The sequence below is a fragment of the Coloeus monedula genome (assembly GCF_965178545.1).
Source record: "Coloeus monedula genome assembly, chromosome: 1".
Taxonomy (NCBI): domain Eukaryota; kingdom Metazoa; phylum Chordata; class Aves; order Passeriformes; family Corvidae; genus Coloeus; species Coloeus monedula.
The window spans coordinates 150,612,459-150,636,085 of record NC_138781.1 but is presented as its reverse complement, the minus strand read 5'-3'; the positions used below and the strand labels follow the sequence as shown (position 1 = coordinate 150,636,085).

The following is a 23,627-nucleotide window of genomic DNA, read 5'->3' as shown; positions in this document are numbered from 1 at the left end:
CCTTATGGGTCCTTGTTACCTCTCCCATCTGCCAGCTCACTTAGTCCACATCTCTCTGTCTCATGGGGTTGTCCCAGCTTCCCTGCTTTACCATCTCATGGCAATGGCTTATGTGCAGTATTCACCTTCCCAGCACCCATATCTGGCCTCAAGCCCCTGCCAATCTTTTTCCAACTTGTTCCTTTCAACAAAACATGAAGATCAGCCCAGAACGTCCCAAAGTGAAAAGTATGTGCCAGCCCTACTCACCTGCTCAGGGCTCTGCAGTATCTCTAGCACCTTCCTTTCCCCACAGCAACTCAAGTCTTAAACTGGAAAGAGTATGCAATATCATGGCAGAAAAACCTGATGAAAAACAGTGAGAACACTTTTCTATATCCTGCTATGACTGTCTCCCCACACCCTCCTACCCTCTCCTAAATGCAGGATTACTGCTCATCAGAACACTTCTTGCTCCCAGTCTCTTTATCCTTCAGATCTTCTCTCCATCTTCAAAAAAAGATCAGTCTGGTGCATACACCTGACATAGACATTTTCAGCCTGAATGGTTACACTGAAGTTATATCAGAAAACAGGGTCTTCTGAAGTGTCAGACAACTTGGTCAGGCGATGTTACCAGCACTGCACTCAGTCCAGCTGACTGAGTAGTTGGCACATTGAGTTAGACAGGTTTCCCCAGCCAGCTAAATGAAGCTCTCCTCTAGAAATTTTTAACAAGGTGCTCTTTTTCAGGGAATTTCTAATGGATCTGTTTACCACAATGAAACACCCAATATCAAAGGCAGCAATCAAAACATAGATGATAAATTGCCATCACTGAAGAATTAACACACATTTTTTCAAACTGACTGTTTAAATAAGTGACTTTTCCAGTCCCATAGCTTTGGTCAGTTTTACTTACTTGATCTTTTCTCCTCATCTAGGTAGGTTTCTGGTTGTGACAGATGAGACATGAGATCTTCAGCATCCAGGCTTTCAAGTTTTTCTTCAAGAGATTCACTATGGAACCGGTAAGAAAGACAAAAGAAATAAATATAAATAACTCGTTTAAAGAGTAAAAAGCAGACCAGATGTTTTATCAATTCTAATACCTGCCAGTGGGTTTTTTTTTTCTGCTTAATGCCACTTTACTACAGTAGGTGCTCCTCAGAAAAAGTCTAACCTATTGATCCTTTTAAGGATGAAAAATTCCAAGAAATCAGTAAATCCTTACAAATCATTGATCACCTGAGCAAGTATTGGAACAAACACTAACATTCATTATGTAGTTTGGTTTGCTTTCATAGATTTCAAGGCTGGATGAGGGGGACAGGATCTACAAAGGACATTGTAACTCCTTTCAACTCATCTAGATCTGGTAACTGATGTTGTTTTAACTTTGAAAACAACAAATCTCTGAGATCAGCCTGAAAAATCTATGGCAAGATTTGTGTGGGGACTTGAAAAGAGGAGGGACTCTCTTCTGTGCATGATGTAAAGTGCTGAATAGCACACAGTTGTCTAAAAATGCTTTTGTTTTTTCAGTCTCTGGATGGTGAGTTCTCTTGTTTTAAAGTTTTTACTCTCTTTCACTGAACCACTAAAAGCTACATTTCGACTGCCTGACTTGAATCCCCTACAACAACAATACTGATGGTTAAGGCTGAAGTTTTCTTTGTACTGGGTGCACTGGCTGGAGCTACCCTGGCACAGGTCACTGCTCCCTGTGTGACCACGCAGCAGTGTGGGACTTTCATCCTTTCCTCCTCCCTGGGGGAGTCAGTTGACTATATTGCACTCCAGACCAGTCAAGAGGGTGAATCACTGCTGCTGATCTTCTCAAAACTGAATAAATCCTCCTTTGGTGCATTTTCTTTGTCACATAGCTAGACATATTTTTCCTTTTTAAGTCCATGAGGTCTTAAATAAGCAAGAGTTCAGAAGTCAATCAATCATATTTTTAAAAATATGAAGCTATTGAGCTGGACATTTCTATTTGATTTTGAAATGGCACTTACATTTTTATGTCCTACTGCTCCTAGACTTCCTTGAAGGAATAAAATAAAACACAACCACCATCAAGAAAATAAGTAGTGTTAACATCCCTGAAATTAATGAAGCCAAATTTTCTACAGATCTGTGTCTTGAGTAAAGCTCCTGAGGAGGTGTAAACCGTCACTGAAACTTTTCCCATGACTGGGACACTTAGGGAATCTTTCTCCCACACTGATTATCTTAACAAAGAACAAGGTGACAGTGAGCCTTTCCTACTCATAAGGGCAAGAAACATCTTTTTCCCATGCTCATTTTTATTTTCCCACAAAACTTTTAGGAACTGAAGATTTTTGACATCTTTCCTGCCACCCTTTCAAATTTTCTGGGATCAGCATTGCTTTTAAAATATCCTTAGAGGCAGAACACATGAGCAGATGGTCACCCTTTACAGTAGTCAATGGAGCACCAGTTAACTTAGGAAGCTGCAAGCTCAAATTCAATGCTTAAAAGTAGAAGCAAATGAGTAATCAGCAAAAGGAGCTGTTGTGATGGACCTCTAGACTGCAATTCTGCATTTTTTAATTTCATTTAGCACCACGTGAACACTGGCCCAACAGAAATTTGGTTCACACAGCAAGACTAGTTTCCAAAAGCTTCCACATGGTTATCTGTCATCCTGGGTTTTAACAGAACCCTAAGATTCCAACATTCAAATATCTACATTAATAAAATCTGCAAACCATAATTTTAAACATGAGTATTTATGCTTGAGCATAAGGGAGATATGCATAAAATAATTTCAGATCTAATGCATGTTAAAAATACTGATTTTCTTAATAAAACAAACAAATGTACAAACAAAATAAATACGGACAAAATAAAACCCAAAACGCATCACTCCTGAATTGAAAATTTCTTATGTTATTTTCAAGTCTAGAGTCTGGCCAAGTGATGTATCATTGAAAATAGTAGCTTATATAAGGGAAACACAGATGTGCTAGTAAGTTCAGTGGTTGCAAGGACCTTTTTTATAACATCCAACATCTGCAGATTTATTTCCAGCCTTTCTCTAATGAGATGCTATTTAGGAAATTGAGAAATAAAGTATGCTCAGTCAACACTATAAGCCAGCATTTAAACTTCAACTCAGTAGGCCCATACACATTCACGTCTGCAAATTGTGTCTTAGCAAAGCTTGTGTGAAGCCACAAATGACTTCTGAGTATGTGTTTATTATCATAGGGGTCTTAGTCGCTCTTTTTCCACAAAGCAATAAAACTATAAATGTGGAGGGGGAAGCCCCTCACAAACCCAGATCTTTCTGATTCTTATTTTCACAGCATTAACAACTAGTAGGAAGAAACCTTTTCATTTACCTGCCAAACCTTTTTGTCTGTCCAAAAAAGTGCTGACAAAATTGTTTGGCCTGAGAGTCCTTCTCATGCCTCAGCTATTTTTTGAAACTCTTACAATAAAATGTATATTAAAAATACTTAGTTCTGATATAGCAGTGTTCAGCTGAAAAAGCCCAGTATGCTTTCACCTAGAAAAATAAATATAATTGTCTGAATTCCACAGATAGAGAAACGCACACAGACATCAGCTGCGATGTCAGAGCCATGGGTGGCAGCTCAAGGACATGATCCCAGGTCTACAGAGCCTTTATTTAATTCTCAAACTGTTTCATAGTGATATCTTGTTGGGATTACCTAAAAACAGAGGCTAGACAAAATTAAGAGAATAAAAGCGGTTATATTTATTGAAAGGCCTTCAGGTACATTAGGGCAGTCAAAGTCCCCAGGGGCTACCCCCAAAATGGACAAGAGGGTCACGGGTTTTCATACTTTTATAAGGTTGGTCCATTTGCATATCAGGGGTTAATCCTCCAATTATAGCTACAAGTATGAAGTCATTACCCCAAGTTTGCTTCCCCCCAACTCACTTTTGTTTCCATATCTCAGGGCCTGAGACAGTAAGTTTCAAGCCTAGAGAGGAATTGTCTTGTCTGACCAAAATGGGAGAACGGTAGCTAACAGGCTATATTATGGAGTTTAGAATTATACACTAAAGAAGTACAGGATATGAAAAATATTAAAGCTAAAATCGTAAGGCATCAATAGATTCATTTTGGTCTGAACCTTCATTTTCACTGCAGACAACATGCTGCATGCTGCCATCAGCATACATTTAGCAGCTTCGGTAGAACCAGAGTTGTGCCTGGTAATGACACAGCCATATCGTTTCCAGAGGGAAAGAGAAAATATTGAAATGTTTGCAATGTGGGCTGAGGCTTTATTTCATTCTCTTTTTGTTTTGGATAGCCTGCTATGCCAGCTGCCCTGCAACATGTTCATTTCTGCAGTATCACGCTCTGATTTTAGTCATTGCTATTTCTCATATTAAAAAAAAAATAATAATAAAAAAGCATTCAGCTACTATGACTCCTGCTTTGGAAGGACTCTTAATTCTCTTGTTTCAATCAGAGTATCCCTTCATGACATACTGGCTTCATCTTGTCCTTTGCAATCCCACCGGCACAGCCTGCTCTCATGCCAATGTGTCTGCGATGCCCTTCCCAACAATCTTTCAAGGGCTTGCTCAGTGTAAGGAATGCAAGGATAAACATGCACAGGTTGCCCTGTGCTGTTCTTCAACCTCTCCAGTGCAGTGATGGTGGGTACTGCTGGAAGAACAGCTTCCTCAGGGTCGGCAGTTCTTGCCTGACCATCTCCGTGAGTAACAAGCAGGCTCATATTGGCTCATACTTCGGCAAGGGTTAAATTTGCAAGTGGCTCCACTGAAAGTTTTCTTATCCATCAGCACTCATAAGAGTTTGATATCTTTGAACTGTCCAAAAACGAGTCCTTATAGAAGAATATACTGCTGTGCTTTTATATTCTGTAGATGTTGTAAGAGCTGTATTTGAATCTGTTGTCTCCTGACGCACAGAATCATAGAATCATAAAATATCTTGAGTTGGAAGGGACCCACAATGTTACTGAGTCCAAGTCCGGACCCTGCATAAGACCACGCCTGAAAATAACACCGTGTGCCTGAGAGCATTGTCCATATACTTCCTGAGCTCTGTCAGGCTTGGTGCTGTGATTGCTTCCCTGGAGAGCCTGTTCCAGTGCCCAGCCACCCTCTGGGGGAAAAACCTTTTCCTAATATCCAACGCAAACATCCCTGAGACAGCTTCAGGCCATTCCCTTGGGTCAGCTCTCTGGGCACCAGAACGAAGAGATCAGTGTCTGCCCATCCTCTTCCCCTCATGAGGATGTTGAAGACCACAGTGAGGTCTCCCTCAGTCCCCCCCCTCCTCAGGCTGAACAATCCAAGTGACCTCAGCCACTCCTTGTATGGCTTCCCCTCCAGACTTTTAATATGCATTATTACACTTCCTATGAACTGAAGTAAGGCTTCTTAAATGACCACCTCTAACAAAAAACCTCTGTGAAACAGAAATAACAAATTCAGTCCATCTGTAACAAGAAAAAGAGCATGTCTGTCCTGAGCCTGCTGCCTCCTGCTGCAGATGAGCATTTTCTCTTTGGAGAATGCAAGGGTTGCAGGGGAACAGCCCATTGCTTGTTGTTGCTACTGGGAGCCTGGAATGCCATTATGTGTTTGCTTGACTCTTGATCTTGCATGACAAAACCAAAAAACAAAGGCAAAACTGAATCAGCAGATTAGTCAGCTTAATCTTGTGTAACTCCATGCTGCACTTCATTTTCAGTGGTGTTATTTTCAGCTGTCCTTTAAGATGGTTATTTGAACTTATCATTCAGCCAAGCTACTCACCCAGGATATTCAAGTAAATAAGATGCAAAATATATAATTCATCAAAATATTTCTGATGTTTTAATCTTTTTTTCATTTTGTCGACATAGCATTAAAAGCTCAAGATCTTAATGCTACTAAAATGTCATTTATAATGAGAACACAATGGGCTCTCTTTTTGCTATTATTTCAATATTGAAAGAATGCAAAAAGAACCTTCTGTTTAAGCCACTATTGTAAGTGTTAAAAGCTTTCTAAAATAACACTGTAGTTTCTGAGACAGTTGCTATCTCATTTTAAATACCAGATGAAGACAAATGCTGGGAGATGCCAATGTTAAAATTGAAATCAGCTGATTCTTGCATTCAAAACAGTCACAGCAGCAACACAAACTGTTGACGCAGTTCATGTAGTTCATAAGCCACACTGGTAGATACTGTCCCTTAAAAACCACAGAACTGCAATCAGCATGTTTGCTGGAGCTGGATTTTGGTTTTCCTGATATTCAGCAGTGTGACATAGACAAGAAGTTTTCTTTTACTAGAAAGTTACCTGACTATTCTGTCCCAATGACATAATCATTTCAAAGGTTTGTTTGCAAATGTCAAAGGCAACAGCCTTCTTCCTCAAGCAGAAACACTCTTCAGTTTACCATGCAAGTTCCCTTCAAGCAAATTAGCACCAGTCACAATGTGTGATGTAGGCTTCAATGTTTAAAATAGACTTTGCCTCTTCCTGTGAGTACATCATGCACTTATGTGATATTAAATGTGTAAACATGCTGCAGGTTAAAATATGTAGGTGTTACATTTTGTACAAGGCTCAGTCAGCCATCGGGACTGTCCTCTGAGAGGACACAGCTCCTGGAGGTGAAACACCTCCTGACTAAACATTTCCCGCTGAAGTACAAAGTAATGATGTTACTTGTCCTTACATAAATGGGGTGGTTTTGTTTTGCAAAACAAAACTATGAGAGTTCCACTAACAAAAAAAGTTTACCGAGTTTTAGCATGTGAGATATTCCAAAACCAAAAGCATAACTCATCCTGCTGAGATTCTTGTTGATTTGAAGCTTCTTTTATCCTCTAAGCCCAGCATCCAACTCAAATGAGAAGAGCTGGTGTTCAGAAATATTTGTGGATATTCTAGTATTATGGCCATAAATTTAAATAAGCCTTTCCCATTAATTTGTTAGAAGTTATCTGAAAATAAAACTAAAAATGTAGCACCAGCAATCTACCATATAGATGTTGGACGTTTTCCTGGGGAATCTCAAATCAGCTTTATCAGTTATCAAAATGCCATGGCTGTCTTATGTCATACAATGATCTCATAAAGTGAGTTAGGATCAGGAGGAGGATGGGAAGTACTGCTGACTGCTGTGTTTAGCTGAAATGGATGAAACTAACACCAAACCACAGCCATATACAGGATAGTAGTATGATAGAGAACATAGCCTAAGAATATTTTTCTGATTAATTTTAACACACCACTACTTCTGTTGCTATTTGCTGCTGAGCTGGTGACGCTCTCTCCATATTTGTGAAGATGCTAAGGAGCATAAAAAGAACAACTATAGAGTTCACTAAGAAAAGCAGGTGTATTTCAATGATTTGATGTTTTAATTAAACACTATTGTCTATTATATCATGAAATCACCACTTTTATCAGCAGTAATAACTGAGATGGGAACCTTGAAAGTGAAAAAATTAGTGTAGTTGTAAAGCTGTATTTGCAAAAAAGCAACCTTCACGCTTATACTTGAGAATCAAAAACCCTAAATTTGACATGCGAGATCCTGGCATGGCTACACCTGTACTAATCAAAAGGACTCATCTGCACAGCAGCAATGTGCACAGTGGTTTCCTTCTCCAGCTAACAACTCACTTTACCTCCACACGGACAGGTTGCAAATGGCCCTGGAGGCAGCTTGTCTGAGCACGCTTGACAACACATTTGGTGCACAGCCAGGAACTTGGGTCAAGCTTGTTTCCAAAAACCAAGCAGCAACCACACCTGAGTTTGCATCTGTGAGTTTGCTTCCTATGCAACAGGGAAGCCTGACCTCAGGGTGGTCCTGGGGCTGCTCTCTGCAGGCAGTGTAATCATATCCCACAGGAGATCCACCACCAGCTTCAGCCTAGATGAGGTGTTGATACCCTGAAGAGCTGACTTTGCATGACTAAAGCTAGACAGCCACAAACACAGCAGGGCCACAAGCTCATCTGTCTAGCTCCTTATCTACAGTGGAAAGATAATCTTGCTGTTCTCTACCTCACTGCTTCGTGGTTTCAACAGTTAATTGTATTGGTGATGTGAAGAGCTGTGCAAGTGCCATGTAGCTCTTCACCTCTGGCACATACTGGTCATGCTGCAAAGTTTACAATGATGACAACATCATCACCTGCTCACTCCTGCTCAGCTCCTGTGAGTGAACTGATGACCTCAATCTAAATATAAGCTGTCTAGAATACCATAAAATGAGAAATACTTTCATTGCTATTCAGTTTATTGCACAACACCTGTGTAGGTAGTTTGTGCTGTCATTGCTATGTTCCTTGGCCCCGCCCTAAGCATGGTGGCTATCACCAGCATTGCAGAATTATTGTCAATTTGCTGTAATTAACTCTTCTGTTGGCAATCACAATAAAATCCAGGGAATCAAACATATTTATAGACTGAATCACTGGGTGGGGTGGCAAGACAGAACAACTTTCTTGACTGCAATGCATCAGCAGTTAGGAGTGTGGTTTCCAGTGCTGCTTGCTTGATCCTCACTGGCACTAGCTTGTCCAGGATGGACACAGAGATGTGTTTCACTTCAGAATACCAAGAGGAGTGAGATAAGCATAACTTCATTGGCAAACCTTCCATGAGAAAAAGGCCATGGCACAGCCTCCCCCACGATCTAGCACAGATTAAGACAGCGTTAGAGCAGACGCTGTGAAATATAACTTTCACACTCTGATGATTATTCTTTGACATTTGTGAAGTGAAACAGTGATTTCAGTTAATGACAATTTATAGAGAAGTGCATCTTACAAATTTAGAATTGAATCTCAGATACTTATCACAATTCAAAACAGGAAACATGGTTAAATCTGAAATTCACTAAATGCTATTTGAAATACTTACATAATTTGACAGGTTTAAACTAAGCACATTTTTACAGGCAGCTTGTATAATTTATTTTTATTACCATCACATTAATTAACTAATCTTGCTTCTAGTGAGTATAAGTGAAAATAATCCAAGCCTAAAGAGGTCATGCCTATAGGGCTATTTTCTCTACTAACATTTGAATAGAGGAAGGGGAAATGCTGTTTTTAAGCAGCAAAACAGAGCACTGTATTCTCTTTGGCAGAGTAAACAATTTCAGAACTGTCAAAAACAGACCAAAAGGCAATTATGATCCTCCTTTTTCATTTTTAGGCCTTGTGCCATTCTCTTTATTTACCAGTATTCTTCTGCATTCATTTTACTTTTTATATATTTAACATGTCTTTTTAAAAGACCGCTTTTTCCTGATGAGGAAACACAGAACCACAGCTGCAGTTACTCTCTGCTCTGCCTTCACTCCCGTCACTCTTCACTGCTACAGTTTCCCTGGCCTGTCTACTCCCTTTCTTAGTTGAACATGCTCTTCAGTGCTATAGTTTTAATTTTCACAAAATAGTATTGCAAAAAATTATGTCTTTAGCAGTATGCTCAGCTTCAGTCTGCACTCCATATGGTAGGATTTGTTTGGGATACCAGACGAGGTTATTTTACAATCCAGAGATTAATGGTCAAGCTCAATAACTTCAGCCTGAAGAGGAACAATTCAACCCTAACAGTGAGAGTACCCAATTAATTAAACCAGTTTGTCCATCAGTGTGATGGATTTATCCTCACTTGAAATCTGCCAACGAGGGATCAGGACTTTTCCTAACACGAACACTGTGGCTGACCTGCAGACCACAGGTCTGGCCCAGGAACAGCTGTGTGACAGCCCATGATTGATGTTCTGCAGGAAATTATAGGGGATGACCACAGAGACCCTGTTTGCCCCTCGGGCCATATCCCTCACCCATCCAGTTTCCAAGCAGGCTAGGCACGCCGAAACAGCTCTTTTGGATGCTACCAACAGCTCTTCCCTGGCCCAACCCCCCAGCCAGTTCTTCACTCTCCTTTCCATACTGCTTCTGATGCCACCAGCCATTTTTTTCTTCTTGGTCTCTCTTCCTCCTCCACTGCTCTTATGAACACGATCCTCAATTGATTTTCTTCCTACCCCTCCCATCGCTTCTTCAGCAGTTCATTTTTTTTTTGCCCAAATCCATTTTTCAGTGCAACTCCCACACAGTTCTTTTCTTGGCTTCCTCCTCCTCTTGCCTACTCTACCTTTCAGAGTCTCATGACGTTTAGCAATCATCTGTACGAGCTCAGAGCCTTTGTGCCAGAAAGCTGGATCACGTGAAGCAGCAGCAGCAGCAGCAGCAGCAGCAATCACATGGCCATATGGATGGCTTCTACTAAGGAAATGAAATCAAAGAAACATGTTCAGGCAGGACCATTGCTCAGGAGTAGTGGTCATATTTTTGCTGACAGAACTGCATACAAATCATTTTTTATGGGTATACTCAAATCAGGTATCTCCTTTTTATTCTTACTCAGGCATTGCAGTTTTCAGTTGATACTGTCAACTACTTTTGAGTTGCACGTGCATTTTATTAGAATTACATACAAAACCTAATTACATACAAGCCTAATCACATTGTAATGCAGTAGGTACTTATAGAGAGACCATAAAATCTTTTGAAATGGACACAGCCACATAATATTGCTCATTTTCAATTGCTCAGATTTGAGAATATTTACCAGTCTTGAATGGTCCAGCTTCTGTGGAGAGAATCCCAGATACAAGGAGGAGGAAATCACACAGTATGACTAAATAAATCACACTGGTGCAGCAGATGACCACAATTACTTGAGCCTCCTGAGACTTAGCCTTCTTTAGAAAGGAACATATGGATGCCCAAACCTAAGCTTAAAAAAAAAAAAAAAAAAAAAAAAAAAGAAAATCATTAGAGCTGTCTGTCAGTTCCCTGAGTTACATGATGCAACAATGGATAAAGGGTGTGTTAACTATTCAGAAACACTGCTTGTGAGAGGACACAGGACTGTAAAGCCGCGGCTCAGGTCTCGGGCCAGCGCTGCGGCTGGGACACCGCGCTGGGCTGTGCGACCCGGCCGCGGCAGCACTCAGAGAGCTCTGCTCTGGAAAGGCTCAGGAACAGAACTAGTAACGCAAAATCGGCAATAGCAGCTTCAAGGGCTCCTCCGAATCATAGCAGAACTTTTTAAAAATTAACTAAGTCTAAGGAGAGTGAAAACCTATGCAGTCAGACTGCCAAGAGGGATGGCTCCCTCAGCGCTGGCTGCGTGAATCCTCGGCTCTACATCACCGGCGGAGAGGGCTCCGGCCGGCTGTGACGGACTTAGGAAGGGAAAAAAGAAGCAAGAGACCCTCTGACTCTCCCTGGGGGTTCCCTGAACCGGGCGCGGAGCCGCAGCCCGGAACGGGCAGGGTCCCTCCCCGCTGCCAGACAGCACGGGAAGCTCATTCTCCCGCTTAGGGACACTGCTGCAGCCCAGCACCCCCCGACCTTGTCAGCTTCCACCAAAAAGCCCTTTTTTATGATAAGAAAACGAACGAGTGGCAGCCTCCCCCTCTCAGCAACCGCGGGGCCGGGGGAGGGGAGCGGCGGCCGCGCCTGCGCGGAACCGCTTCCTCGTTGCGCGTAGCGGCGCGTGCCCGTCAGCGGTGCCCGTCAGCGCGGCCCCGCCGCGCCCGGCCCGGCCCGGCCCCGCCTCCGCGCCCGGGGGGCGCAGCCCGAGCCCGCACAAGTCAGTGCTCGACGCGGGCGGGAGCGGCGGCCGGGGCGGGGGGCGTGGGGGGGTCGGCGCGGGTGGGGAAAGGGGCTGAGCCCGGCGCGGTCGCCGCTCCCCTCCCGCCGCCCTCCCCGCAGCGCCGCGGCGGGGCCGGGCTGGGCTGCTCGGAGGCGGCCGCGGGAGCGCTCCCCACCGGCGGGGCCGAGCGAGGGGCGCCGTGCGGGGGTCTCTCCCCCTTCACCTCCTGCCCGGAGGAGGAGGGGGCGGCCGGGGAGAGGCTGGATGTAGGAGGCGAAGCCTCAGCCTCCCTCTGCGGCTCCGCTGCTTTGATGCTGCGGGTCTCTGCTGGCTGTTAACATCTTCTTCCCTCTGCTTTTTTTTTTTTTTTCGTTTTCTTATTTTTTCCCCCCTACCTTCCCCCTCGAAACTTGGCTTCCCCTCTCTCCGGATCTGTGTGCCCGGCTCCTCCTGGGCTTTACCGGTGGGGCAGGATCATGCCGGACCAGATCACCGTGTCGGAGTTCATCGCCGAGACCACAGAGGATTACAACTCCCCGACCACCTCCAGCTTCACCACCCGCTTGCAGAACTGCAGGAACACGGTCACACTGCTGGAAGAGGTAAATCGTCCGCACCCCACACCCTATCCCCTGTTTTGTATCCTTTTTCCTTTTTTGTTCTTTTTTTTTTTTTCCTCCTTCTTTTTTTTCTGTATGCCTGTGAGAGAGCATCAGGGACGGGGCAGCACCACCCGCCCAAATCCACGGGAGCCAGAGGCGTTGGTATGCATGTAATCTGGTCTTTTAATTGTGGGACTTTGCCCTTGTGTTGAGCTAGTTACAGAAAGCTTTCCTGCCCTGGTGTCTCAAAGATTAGTGCGTAAAGCAGTTGTCTGAACTTAAATGTTGCTGTGGTACTTCTTGGTGTTTTCAGTGCTGTCGGTTGTTGCAGTAGAAAAAATGTGTGAATGTTAGGATTTTTAGAGGGAAGATGAAGGGTGAGTTTTGTTTGGGAGCGTTCGTAGAGGTTTTCCCCAGCCAGTCGTTACATCAAGTAAGCACAGAACTCTGACTGCAGAAATCTGCCAAGGAAGACTTGGTTTAAGAAATGAGGTAAGGATGAAGGGATGAATGTGGAGTGAGGGAAATAATATGAAAACAAAATTGGTGGAAGGAGAGGAGCAAAATAACGTAGCAGAAGAGATTATACAGTCTCAGCATCTCAACGTTGAAGCCTCAGTGCTGGGGCTTTTTCATGCTTGTTATGAGCATCATTTAAATGTTCACCCTGCTGTGCTGTCAAGAAATAGGAGCGTGAAAATGGGTAAACTTCCAGTGCTGGTTTCCTAGGGATATCAGTCCACTGCTTCCTATTTGAGGTTTCAGAGTGATTTCCAATGGACTAGGTCAGTGGTTATGAAGAAATGTCTTTCAAATGACTTTAAACCAAGACAGTGTACAGCTCTTCTCTTGCCCTGTGCTTGCTTGAAGGTACAAGCATAATGATGCTGAAAGAAGATAGATTTTTGCTATTGTTGCATAGGTTGCAGTTAGTTGTTGTTTTCGATTATACACTTAGTTCAAGTATTTGTCGGTTCTTCAGGACCCAGTGCGTATCTAGGAGATGGATTTAATAGAGACTTTTAGTTCTGCTGAACGTGTTGGCATGAGCAAAACATTTGGTATGCAAGGAAAGAGTATTAATTATTTAATTATGGTGCTTGTCTGATACTCTTGGGTATGGAAAATATAATTCCTTAGGATTCAGATCAGCTAAAGTTGTAACAAAAAAACTATGTTCAAAATTGTAACAGTGCTATTGTCTGCAGCAACTGACTAGAGTGATTGTAGGTTCACATTTAAAATAATGTATTTTATTTTTATTATGTGACCTAGATTAATACCTGTAACTTTTCCATATCTGCCACTGTTTTGGTTTTTCTTTTCTCTTGTAACTAAGCCATGGCCACTGATAGATTGGTCAGAAATCAACCTGTTAGGTTAGTGTTTGACAGAATTGCTGCCCCCTGGTCTTAACTATGTGGAATAGGTACAGCCATTGATACGCTTATTAGTACAGTTGACAGCATGCATAGAATTAAATAAAAATACATATTTTGGCATCACTGGTGACTTCTAGGGTAAGAATACAGTGTAATGCTTTCATGGTTTGGGAGATACATCAGTGCAGGCTAAATGTGATAATGCCCATCCAAAGAGAAACAAAATACAGAAGATAAATACAGAGTATTCTGCTCTATTTGTGTGGACTGTGCATATTTTAAAAGTTTTTATGTCAGATTTGACAGCAATAAATCAGAGGAATAAAGAATAGTGGGTACTTCTGGTGCTTGTGTTGCTCTTCTTTGAATTTCTTTTGTTTGTATAACTGTTTTATGTGCCCTATTTAAACTGATTGCAGTTTAAACTTGACTTGTTTTGCATTATGTTTTTATTATCTGTAAATATAAAAAGGCTTTATTTGGTGGGAAACAAGATATAAACAAGGTCTACTGTTATGTGTGGAAAAAATATGCAACTCTCCTAAATTTATAGTTATTAATTTGCATGGGGACATGCAGACAGTCAGGATGTGGCTAGCAAAAGGCTCTTTTGGAGTCTTTGTGTATGCAAGCTACAATTACAGTGAAGACACAGTTTTGCTACTGCTGCTTTCGAGCTCGGTTGGTTTCTGTACACCTGCTTACCTAAGGCAGTGGGTCCTGTGAAACAGGGGGTTGAAAATGAATGGTTGAAGTGAGTGTGCTGTAGCTCCTGCTGCTGTTGTTGGTTTGTTGTGGATAACCAAAGAACTCCTCAAGCAGCTCCTGAACTTCAGTGTTGAGCCTGCTGTGTTAAGGCAGAGGGGACGATTCCATCCTTAGAGCTGTTTGATTTTTAGCTGAATGTTGCATCTGGGTTGGAGCTCGCTCTGGGCTTTTGCCGGCAGTGTCAGGCTTCGTGCTGTTATGGCGCTGCTGCCTGAAGTATGTTAGGTTGTTATTTTACAGCTAATTTAATTCAGCACAACCTGCACCTACCTCAGTGACTATAAGCTAGCTTGTGAATTAACTATTTTCTTTATTCTAAGCAGGGTTGCAAACTGGAACTATTTTCTGAACAGAAATGGAAGGGAAATTAAACAGATTTAACAAAAGTTAGCTCTGTTTCCCAGTCTCTCAGTCCAGTGTGATTCTTACTGTAGCTCAGATCAGTGGTTAGCTCAGAAACACATTTTCATAAAAATGAAATAGTTTTATGTGCATCTGTCTAGTTCCCTGAAGTTATTGCAAAATTATGAACTTACTGTTCCTTCATCACAACTAACAAGTTTTCTGAAATAATAAGAGGTGATGGACTCATTTGCTAATTTTCTTACTTGCTTGTCCATCAGTAGGAGGGCAGTCTGTTCAGCTGGGTGAATTGCTATCTGTTATCTCCTAGTTATGACTCTTTTCTTATTATAATTAAAATCATTTTCAGAGGAGACTTTGGATCCAGTTAGATGCAATTTTGGGACAAGTTTCAACTAAAAAATCAGAGCAGACATGTTTACTGATTCTGATGAGTTTGCATTCAATAAGTTTTTGGTGGAAGGCCCAACAAAACACGAAGGCATACCTCACAAAATGAGAACCGTGGAAGTTCTTCTCCAAAGGACTTCTCTGTTCATGACTTATTAAAAAAAAAAAAAAAGGCCAAACCAAAACCCACCTCCACCCAAACTTTATTTAAAGCTGTTGTAATATTATCAAAGATGGTAGCAAGAACATGCTACTCTGTAGCAGTTAATCGAATTGGAAGGTTTCATGCTACATTGTTTAAGCTACTGAAACTTGGGAAGATTTGCAAGGTTTTTTCCTTTTAAGAGACCAAACTTAGATTTTTGTCATCCAGTCACACCAGATTCAAAAAAAGGACCCTGCCATATTTCTAGCCAGGCTTAGGCATCTTTAACAATAATTACCAAAAGCTACAAGATTGTTTTATAATGTTTTTTTAAAGCGTGAGTGTTACGTAATTGCCTCAAATAAACACACATTTTACGGTTCATTCTGTTGCTAAAATAATAGGGCTTTTTCTCAAGTTCATAGAGGGAGAAACAACCATTATATATATGAGAGAATTTGCAATCTGTACTCCTTTCTGTTGATTTCTTCAGTGTAATCTTACATTCATGCAAAAAATATATTTTTAACATATTTCTGCAGGCAGGTCAGAGATGTTTTTTATATGCAACACCTTTCCTCTTTAGAAAGGCTGAGAGAGTTGGAGTTCTTCAGCTTGTAGAAGACAAGGTTCTGGGGAGACCTTAGAGCAGCCTCCCAGGGCCTAAAGGTGGTTACAAGAGAGTTGGAGAGGGACATTTTACAAGGGCGTGAAGTGTTAGGACAAGGGGGAATGGCTTTAAACTGAATTAGATACAGGGAAGAAATTCTTTACTGTGAGAGTGGTGAGACACTGGAACAGTCTGCCCAGAGAAGCTGTGGATGCCCCAGCACTGGATGTGTTCAAGGCCAGTGTGGATGGGACCTTGAGCAACCTGGTCTAGGGGAAGGTCTCCCTGCCCATGGCAGGGGGTGGAACTAGATGATCTTTAAGGTCCCTTCTGACCCAAACAATTATATGAATTTATAATGATCATATGAAGAGAGAATTATTGCATATCTAAGTGGGTGGTCAATTACTTTTTTAAAGAAAAAGCCCAAATTGTAAATATAGACAGGTTACTGGTACAGTCTCTTAAAATGCAGCCTCTCCTTTGTTCTGACCAGACATGCTTTCATATCCACAGAAGCTCCATGATTTGTGTTACTCAAATAGATTTTGAAAAGTTGATTTTAATCATTGAGTTAATATTGCTTTGTGAGCTAGTTGGAATTTTTAGTGAATGATGACATCTGTTCTGAGAATAAGTAGTACACATGTGGGATCACCACAAGACTGTCTTGATTATCATTCCGCTGTGTCCCAGCTCCAGCTGAAAGGACATCTTTGCACTCAAGGGATAGCTCAGTTATCATGACCAGGCAGTTCTGAATCTTTCTCCTAAAGTAGCAGATGTTGTACGGGGCTGGCTGGAGACAGAGGTTAAGCTTAAATATTTAAATTCTTCTTAGGCTGGTAGATATGAATGGACAGCTAGAAGCTGGTGATAAAATAAAGAATAGCTTCACTTGTGTCTGATGCTGATTTTGCTGTTTAATTCCTGTTTTACTGTTGTATTTCTGTAATATTTGAACATCTTCAATGATTAATGTTACTTCTTTCTTTCTTTTGCTCTTGAATGAGAAGTTGAAAATTCAAAATGTGCTTTCTGACAATTCAATTGGCTGCAGATATGTTTGTGTCTCGCTTTCAGGGTTTTTTTACGTTTTGGTTTTTAATTTAGAAAAAACAAAGCAAACCACTATTCCTGCAATGATTGTTGCTCATTTTGTTTCTCACTGTGCTGATCTGCCCAAGCACAGCAGTCTGTCAGTCTAGGCTGGTCCTATAACAGATGTGTGCATATACATCAGTGAAGGAATGACTGTCTGGCTCCCACTCAGTCTCATACACATTTTGTTGTTCTCAGTGCAAGTCTGGTGTAATCTGACATAGTTTGAAAGGAGATGACTTCTCATGTTCTTTGTCACGTCATGAATACATCTCTTAAGATTAGAGATGGGAAAGGATAAAGCATGGAGTTGTTACTTTTTTTATTTTGCCTTTTTAAAAATTTTTCTTTCAAAATGTGTTGTGTTTGACTAATTTTCACAGTTTCCCACATGTAGCTTTCCCTTTGGGCTACAATTCATGCATATTTTTCTTATTCTACTGTCAGGAAGGACTTCTGGCATGAGGGTGAGGGGACAGCATTATTCCTCCTTATAATTTTGTTGAAACTTGTGTAGCACTGAAACTGCTATAACATCAGATCCTCTGTGGTGATTTCATACGCTTTTCCACCACAAGATCCTTTTCCAGTGACAAAATATTCAATCAAGAGAGGCAGGTGAAACCATGCACAAGAACTGGAGCATTTCCATTCTGAACCAGCTTTTGTTGGTATTATGCACAGACTTTGTTCATTAGCCTGGACTTTTATAACGGGTAGGATCTATTTTGTGTGTGTGCATATCTCAAGAGAAAGAAATAATAGAAAAATATCTATCACTTAGTTCCTCTTGAAGCATCACTTTTATATAATTGCAACAAATAAATTGTAGCATCCTATTCTTTGTATTTCTTAATTTTTTTAATTAAAAGATATTTTTATTTTTAGGTGGTGAATCCAGGCAACTCCAGCAGCACTAGACCTAAACCCAGCTTTTCCTGACCTTGTAACCTGTTACTTATGGCAGTTAGAAGTAGTCTTGCATCATAGAGAGCTTTGTACTTCAGAGCTGGTTTTTTTACGTAACAGACCACGAGCAATCTTCAGTTTTTGAAGAAATATGCTTTTGATAGCAAACCATCCTAAAAATAACAGATGAGAAGTTTATTTGTGTAGTAAATAAGACTCAGAATAATTGTTGCTGCTTTTTCATTGAATGGTAAATTGCAACAGAGATGTAAAGATGGGCACGTGAGCATTTGGAAATACAGAGGCCACAGTGACAGCACATGGGTGACTCATGATCACAATACTGAAAATGTGATACAGGAGGAGTTGACAGCAGTGTCTTGTATTTACAATAGCTGTCTAGCAAAAATGCATCTGAGGATGCTTTTATATTTGCATGCTACAGTATTTATTCATTTAGTGTGTAATCAGCTTTACCCTTCGTTTGAAAGTAGTCAAAGCATTCAGCTGTAATAAGCAGGCAATCTCCTTTTACTTAAATGTGACTGATGTGAGGAAAAATAAGAAACACTCACTGCTTGCTCAAAGTTTCAGTCATGGCAGATGAATTAGCTTTGCCTTTTGAGAATTTGTGTTCATTTTAGGCATATTTTTGAAAGTACTTACTGCATTTGGTAGTTCATATGTTTTTTTGAGAAGTACTGTTTCTTGTTTTGAACTCCCAACAGGCCTCTTCATGTTTACTCATCAGTTAGGAAGCTGTGAAAGTGCTCTTTGGTGCACTCTGTTCAGTATGCTGTGCAGATAAACCCTGACAGAGTGTGTACCATGTAGTCATGGGAACTGGGCCCCGACTGAGGGGAGACACTTAAAGTGAGATGACTTAGAGTTGGGTTTAATGTTTAGATTTGAGTCCTGTAGAGACACCTTCCGTAGTTGGAAAGCAATGAAAAAGTACTTTGAAGAAAACAGAGAGGGAGAAATGACCCACAAAGCCATGTTTGTATTTCAGCATGGTGTCACTGAAGGACTGCACGTGAATGATTCAGAACAGAATGAGATTGGTTGATTTAATTTCCAGTATTTTTCTTACTACAAAGAGTAAAACTTAATTTTCATAACTATCTTCGTTATTTGTAACAATATGAATGAAGATGGTTCTTAATAATTTTAAACAGCAGATGTGAAGCAAATTTACAGAGGATAATGGTAAGAAAGATCATAACATCTTATTTTGAATTGAGTAGTACCTTGCAATAAAACCATTAGGCAGAATCAAGCCTAGAATGCTAATTATCAGTATTGTCTCAAGTGCAAGGGTAGGCAATATAAGCATGTTCTTAAAAAAGGGCTCTCAACCAATAGCATTTTATGTCTTTTCAGAGAAAAAACTTTTCAGAGTCCAGTTAGTAGCATATTTTGTTACTTCTCTTAGAGACTGTTCTGCCAGGTTTGTTTGATACTGGCCAAGGGGCCCGAAGTTTATTGGTGAGTACGAAGGAAAACCTTTGAGATGATAGCATGAATTTCCTTTCCTGAAGGAGTGCAGCTGGAAGTCCACTCCCTGCTGAGATGTGCAACAAACAGTTATTTTATATTTCCAAAGAGAGAGTGTTGATCTATATTATTTATCTATATCTATATATAATGGGTTGTAAATATTGCTGTCAGTGGGCTAATGCTGAGGTTTTGTATAAACATTGTGACAAGTGAGATTTTGGAGTACAGTGGACTTGATTGTGGTGATTATGGAAAACATTTCCTTTAATGCTCCTGTGAAAAAGCAACAAAATGCTGTAAGGATCCCATTTGCCCCTTTATACACATAAATGTGCATATGTGCTGTTACTATGGTTAAGCTGGAAAGTGTATGCTTTTTCTTTCTTTTAAATAGCCACCTCTTGACCTTTCTTGTTTTATCCTTCTTGTTACATTTCTTAACAGGAGAAATATAAAACTCCTTCTGATGAGGAAATAGAAACTTACAATGCCAGTAGAGTCTTTTCATTTCTTGGTTCTCTTGGTTAAGAACTAAAAATCAGGTATGGTGCTGGAGGTAACTTCCTGTAAAACAATAGTCTGTAGGACTGCAAGACCTTGGACATGGTGTGCTCTGGGAGCCTTCTGTCCAGGCTGGTGAGAGATGGACCAGGTAAGGGATCTGCAGGGTGGGTGGGACATGGACTGGGTTGCTGAGCCCAGAGGGTGGAGATCAATGAAGCAAAGTCCAGCTGGCAGCAGGTTGCAAGTGTCACTGGTGCCTTCCAGGATCAGTTTTGGAACTAGAACTATTTGGTATTTTTTAATTGTGTGGATGGTGGGCTCGAGTGTGATCTCAATAAGTTTATTTGGGCGATACCAAGTTGTTCAATGCAGCAGTCACCATTCAGTAGGACCTGGAGAAGTGGCCTGACACAGGAGGAGCCTTGTGTGATCCACTGAAGAGAAATGTTAAATCCTGCCCCAGGGATGGAGTTGCCATGTGCAGCAGTACAGGCTGGCTAGAAGACAATTTTCTAAGGAAGAACCTTGGACTCAGGTGAATGAGTTGTTGCGTGTGGGTTCACAGTGACAAAGGCCAGCCGCATACTGGGCTGTGTTAGTAAAAGCGCAGCCAGCAGCGATAAAATAGTGATTCTTCTCCTCTGTCAGCAACTGTGAAACCACATATAAAGTACTATGTTTGGGGTTCACCAATACATCAAAGAAACTATAGACTGCCACAAGTCCAGGTGAGGATCACCAAGATGATTGAGGGCACATCACTCAGTGAAGGAAAACTGGAATTCTTCAACCTTAGACAAGAGACTAAGGGAAGGTCATATTGCTTTCTCCAAGTATGTAATGTATGTAATGGGAGGAAACTGAGAAAGCAGAAATTCTGATTAGTTTTGAGGGGGCATATTTGTGGTTCTTTATTACTATTATTGTTTTGGGGACTTGTTTGTTTTGAACCATGAGTCTGGTGAACAAATGCCCAGAGAGAATGTGAAACCTCTTGTCCTCAGAGACATTCAAAACTCCACTTGACTGTAAAAGTAGGCTTCTTAAAATTGTTTGGACTGCATGATTTAATCTTTTAGAACATGAGGAGGCAGAGTAAAGTGGTTGTTTAGTTTCATTAATGTGTTTTTGTGTTTTCAGGTAAAAGTTTACAGTGAGCTTATTCTTGGAAAAACAGCACATTTAAACCTAATAGAAGTGGTGTAAGCGAAATTGATAATTTTTTTTCCTTCAGTGAAAGACTGCTTTAATAGAGGAAATGGGATACTGCTCACACTTCTGCAAAAATGTAGTCGAAAAAGCTTATCACATTTGGGGCTTTGTATGATTTTTAGGAATAGTTTGAATAGTTACTGAATATTAGACAATCATATAATTCTTTTTAAACGATTAATCTGTACTTGTAAAAGTCAGCTAATTTATTCTGTAGAGTTATGACTATATTACAGCTTAACTATGTCTCTACTGGATTAATTTTTATTATTAACTTTTCTTCATAGGAAGATGATTTGAATTTTGAATTTTAGAGCTCCAACCTTGAATTTATTACACTAATTTCCCTTCCTCTTGTAATATATTTTACTTTTCAAGTAAATTATCGTCTGATTTTTTTGATTCTCAAAGCAAGAATTTTGGACTGAAGAGGGAAATACACCTGAAGAAGTGTCCTTAATACAAAATTTGGTCTTTTCCATAGCACTTCAGAAAAACTTACTAGGGGTGGGGGAGGCAGGAAAGAATAAAATATAGCAGGTTTTGTTTGTTGGGATAGTTGTGGCTTGTTGTGAAACCACACTAGGATGTAGATATCCTATTTTGGTTAAGTTTTTAACACTTCATTGCCTAAAATCATAGGATGTGGGGAATTTTTCCCTAATGGCTAATCTAAACCTACTATATTTCAGTTTGAAGCCATTGCCCCTTGTCTTATGGCTACATGCTCTTGTTAAAAGTCTCTTTCCAGCTCTGCTGTAGCCTGCTTTAATTCCTGGAAGCTACTACTGGTTTCCCTGGAGCCTTCTCTTCTCCTGACTGAACAACCCCGTGCCCTCAGTTTGCCTTCACAGGAGAGGTGCTCCAGCCCTCTGATCTGATCATCTTTGTGATCCTCCTCTGGACTCACTCCAGCAGCTCCATGTCCCTCTTATGTTGGGGACCCCAGAGCTGAACACAGCACTCCAGGCACGGCCTTGCCAGAGCAGAAGGGAAGAATCACCTCCCTCAACCTGCTGGCCACACTTTTCTTTGTGCAGCCAAGGGCACAGTTGGCTTTTTTGTCTGCAATTGCACATTGCTGGCTCACTGGCTCGTGTCTGATTTTTTTTTTTTTTTTTTTTTTTTTTTTTTTTTTTTTGACCACCAGAATCCTCAAGGCCTTCTCGACACTGCTGCTCTCAATCCATTCATCCCCCAGTCTTTTGATATAGGGGATTGCCTGGACCCAAGTGCAGACCTTGGACTTGACCCTGTTAAACTGCATGAGATTCACATGGTCCCACTCCTCCAGCCTGTCCAGATCACTCTGGATGGTATCCCAACCCTCCAGTGTATCAGCAGCACTGGTCAGCTTGGTGTCACTGGCAGACTTGTGAGAGTTCACTGAATCCCAGTGTCTGTGTCATTAATAAAGATAATGAATGGTACTGGTCCCAATATGGGCCCCTGAGGGACACAACTCATTACTGACCTCTGGATGTTGAGCCATTGATTCAAACTCTTTGTGGTCATCAAGCCAATTCCTTTTCCATCAAATAGCTCATCCATCAAATGCATGTCTCTCTAATGAGTGACGTGGATGTTTTGTGTGACCGTGTCCAAGGCCTTACAGAAGTCAAGGCTGGTGATGTAAAAACACGTGACGATCAAGCTACGTGAATGCGATGCTCATGCAAAACAAACCAAACCATTTTAATTAATAGTGCTATGTGTCGGTGTCAGTCTTGAAAGCACCACACGGTGAAAGTAGTTGAGCTGTTCTGTGCAGTGTGCAGTAGGGAAATGAAGACAACTGTTAGAAAAATGTAGTGGTGATGTTAAAACAAACTTAGGACTCTTTTGTTCATGATGACACAGTGCCTGTTTACAACCTTCAAAAACTGTTTGTTAGTTGTCAGTTAATGAAACCGTTGAATTTTAATAAAGTGGAATGATGTCAAGATGAGTATAACAGAATGTGCAAATTGTGCCAGCCTGTGACATGTTGTAAGTGAGCAGGACCATTATGGTCCATCCCTCTGTTCTTAATAATGTAATGCACCATGGTGATGGTGTTTGTGAAATCAGTGGGAATGGATGACTTTTAACTAAGAATTTTAAGGAGGTAGCTTAAATCTAAGAATGATGTTGGTTGTGTTTTGGCTTTGTATTTTTCTTCCCTCACTAAATGTCAAAATTATGGGGAAAATTGTTAAATGAAGAGTGATGATGCTAAGACAATGCAAGTGGGATATCCTGACTATGTCTGTTGTCTAACCAATCTCTTATCCTAGAAAAATATATGTATTATCCATGTTAGTCATGAAGTTGAAACTTATTAAAACAGACAATGAGTTTATACCAGACAATAAGTTATAAGTAACTTGAAAGAGAAAGTTGAATGAAGTTGCCTTAAAAGTTTTGACAAAGCTGTTTGTTTTTACTGTAAAACTGGTCTAACACACTACATTTTCCAAATCTTATAAATGATGCTTTGATTTCTTTTGCAAATT

At 40.9% G+C, this 23,627-nt stretch overlaps 1 protein-coding gene across 1 annotated transcript in view; it reads left to right on the top strand.

The window, feature by feature from the left end:
• Nucleotides 1-12,122: 12,122 nt before the first annotated feature.
• Nucleotides 12,123-23,627, top strand: part of ASAP1 (ArfGAP with SH3 domain, ankyrin repeat and PH domain 1) — a gene marked incomplete at its 5' end in the record, with an annotated part of 116,190 nt that continues 104,685 nt past the window's right edge. Inside the window, one exon of the mRNA XM_082295421.1 lies at nucleotides 12,123-12,248. Within this exon, the coding sequence (XP_082151547.1) occupies nucleotides 12,123-12,248 (126 nt within the window). The remainder of the gene's footprint in view (nucleotides 12,249-23,627) is intronic.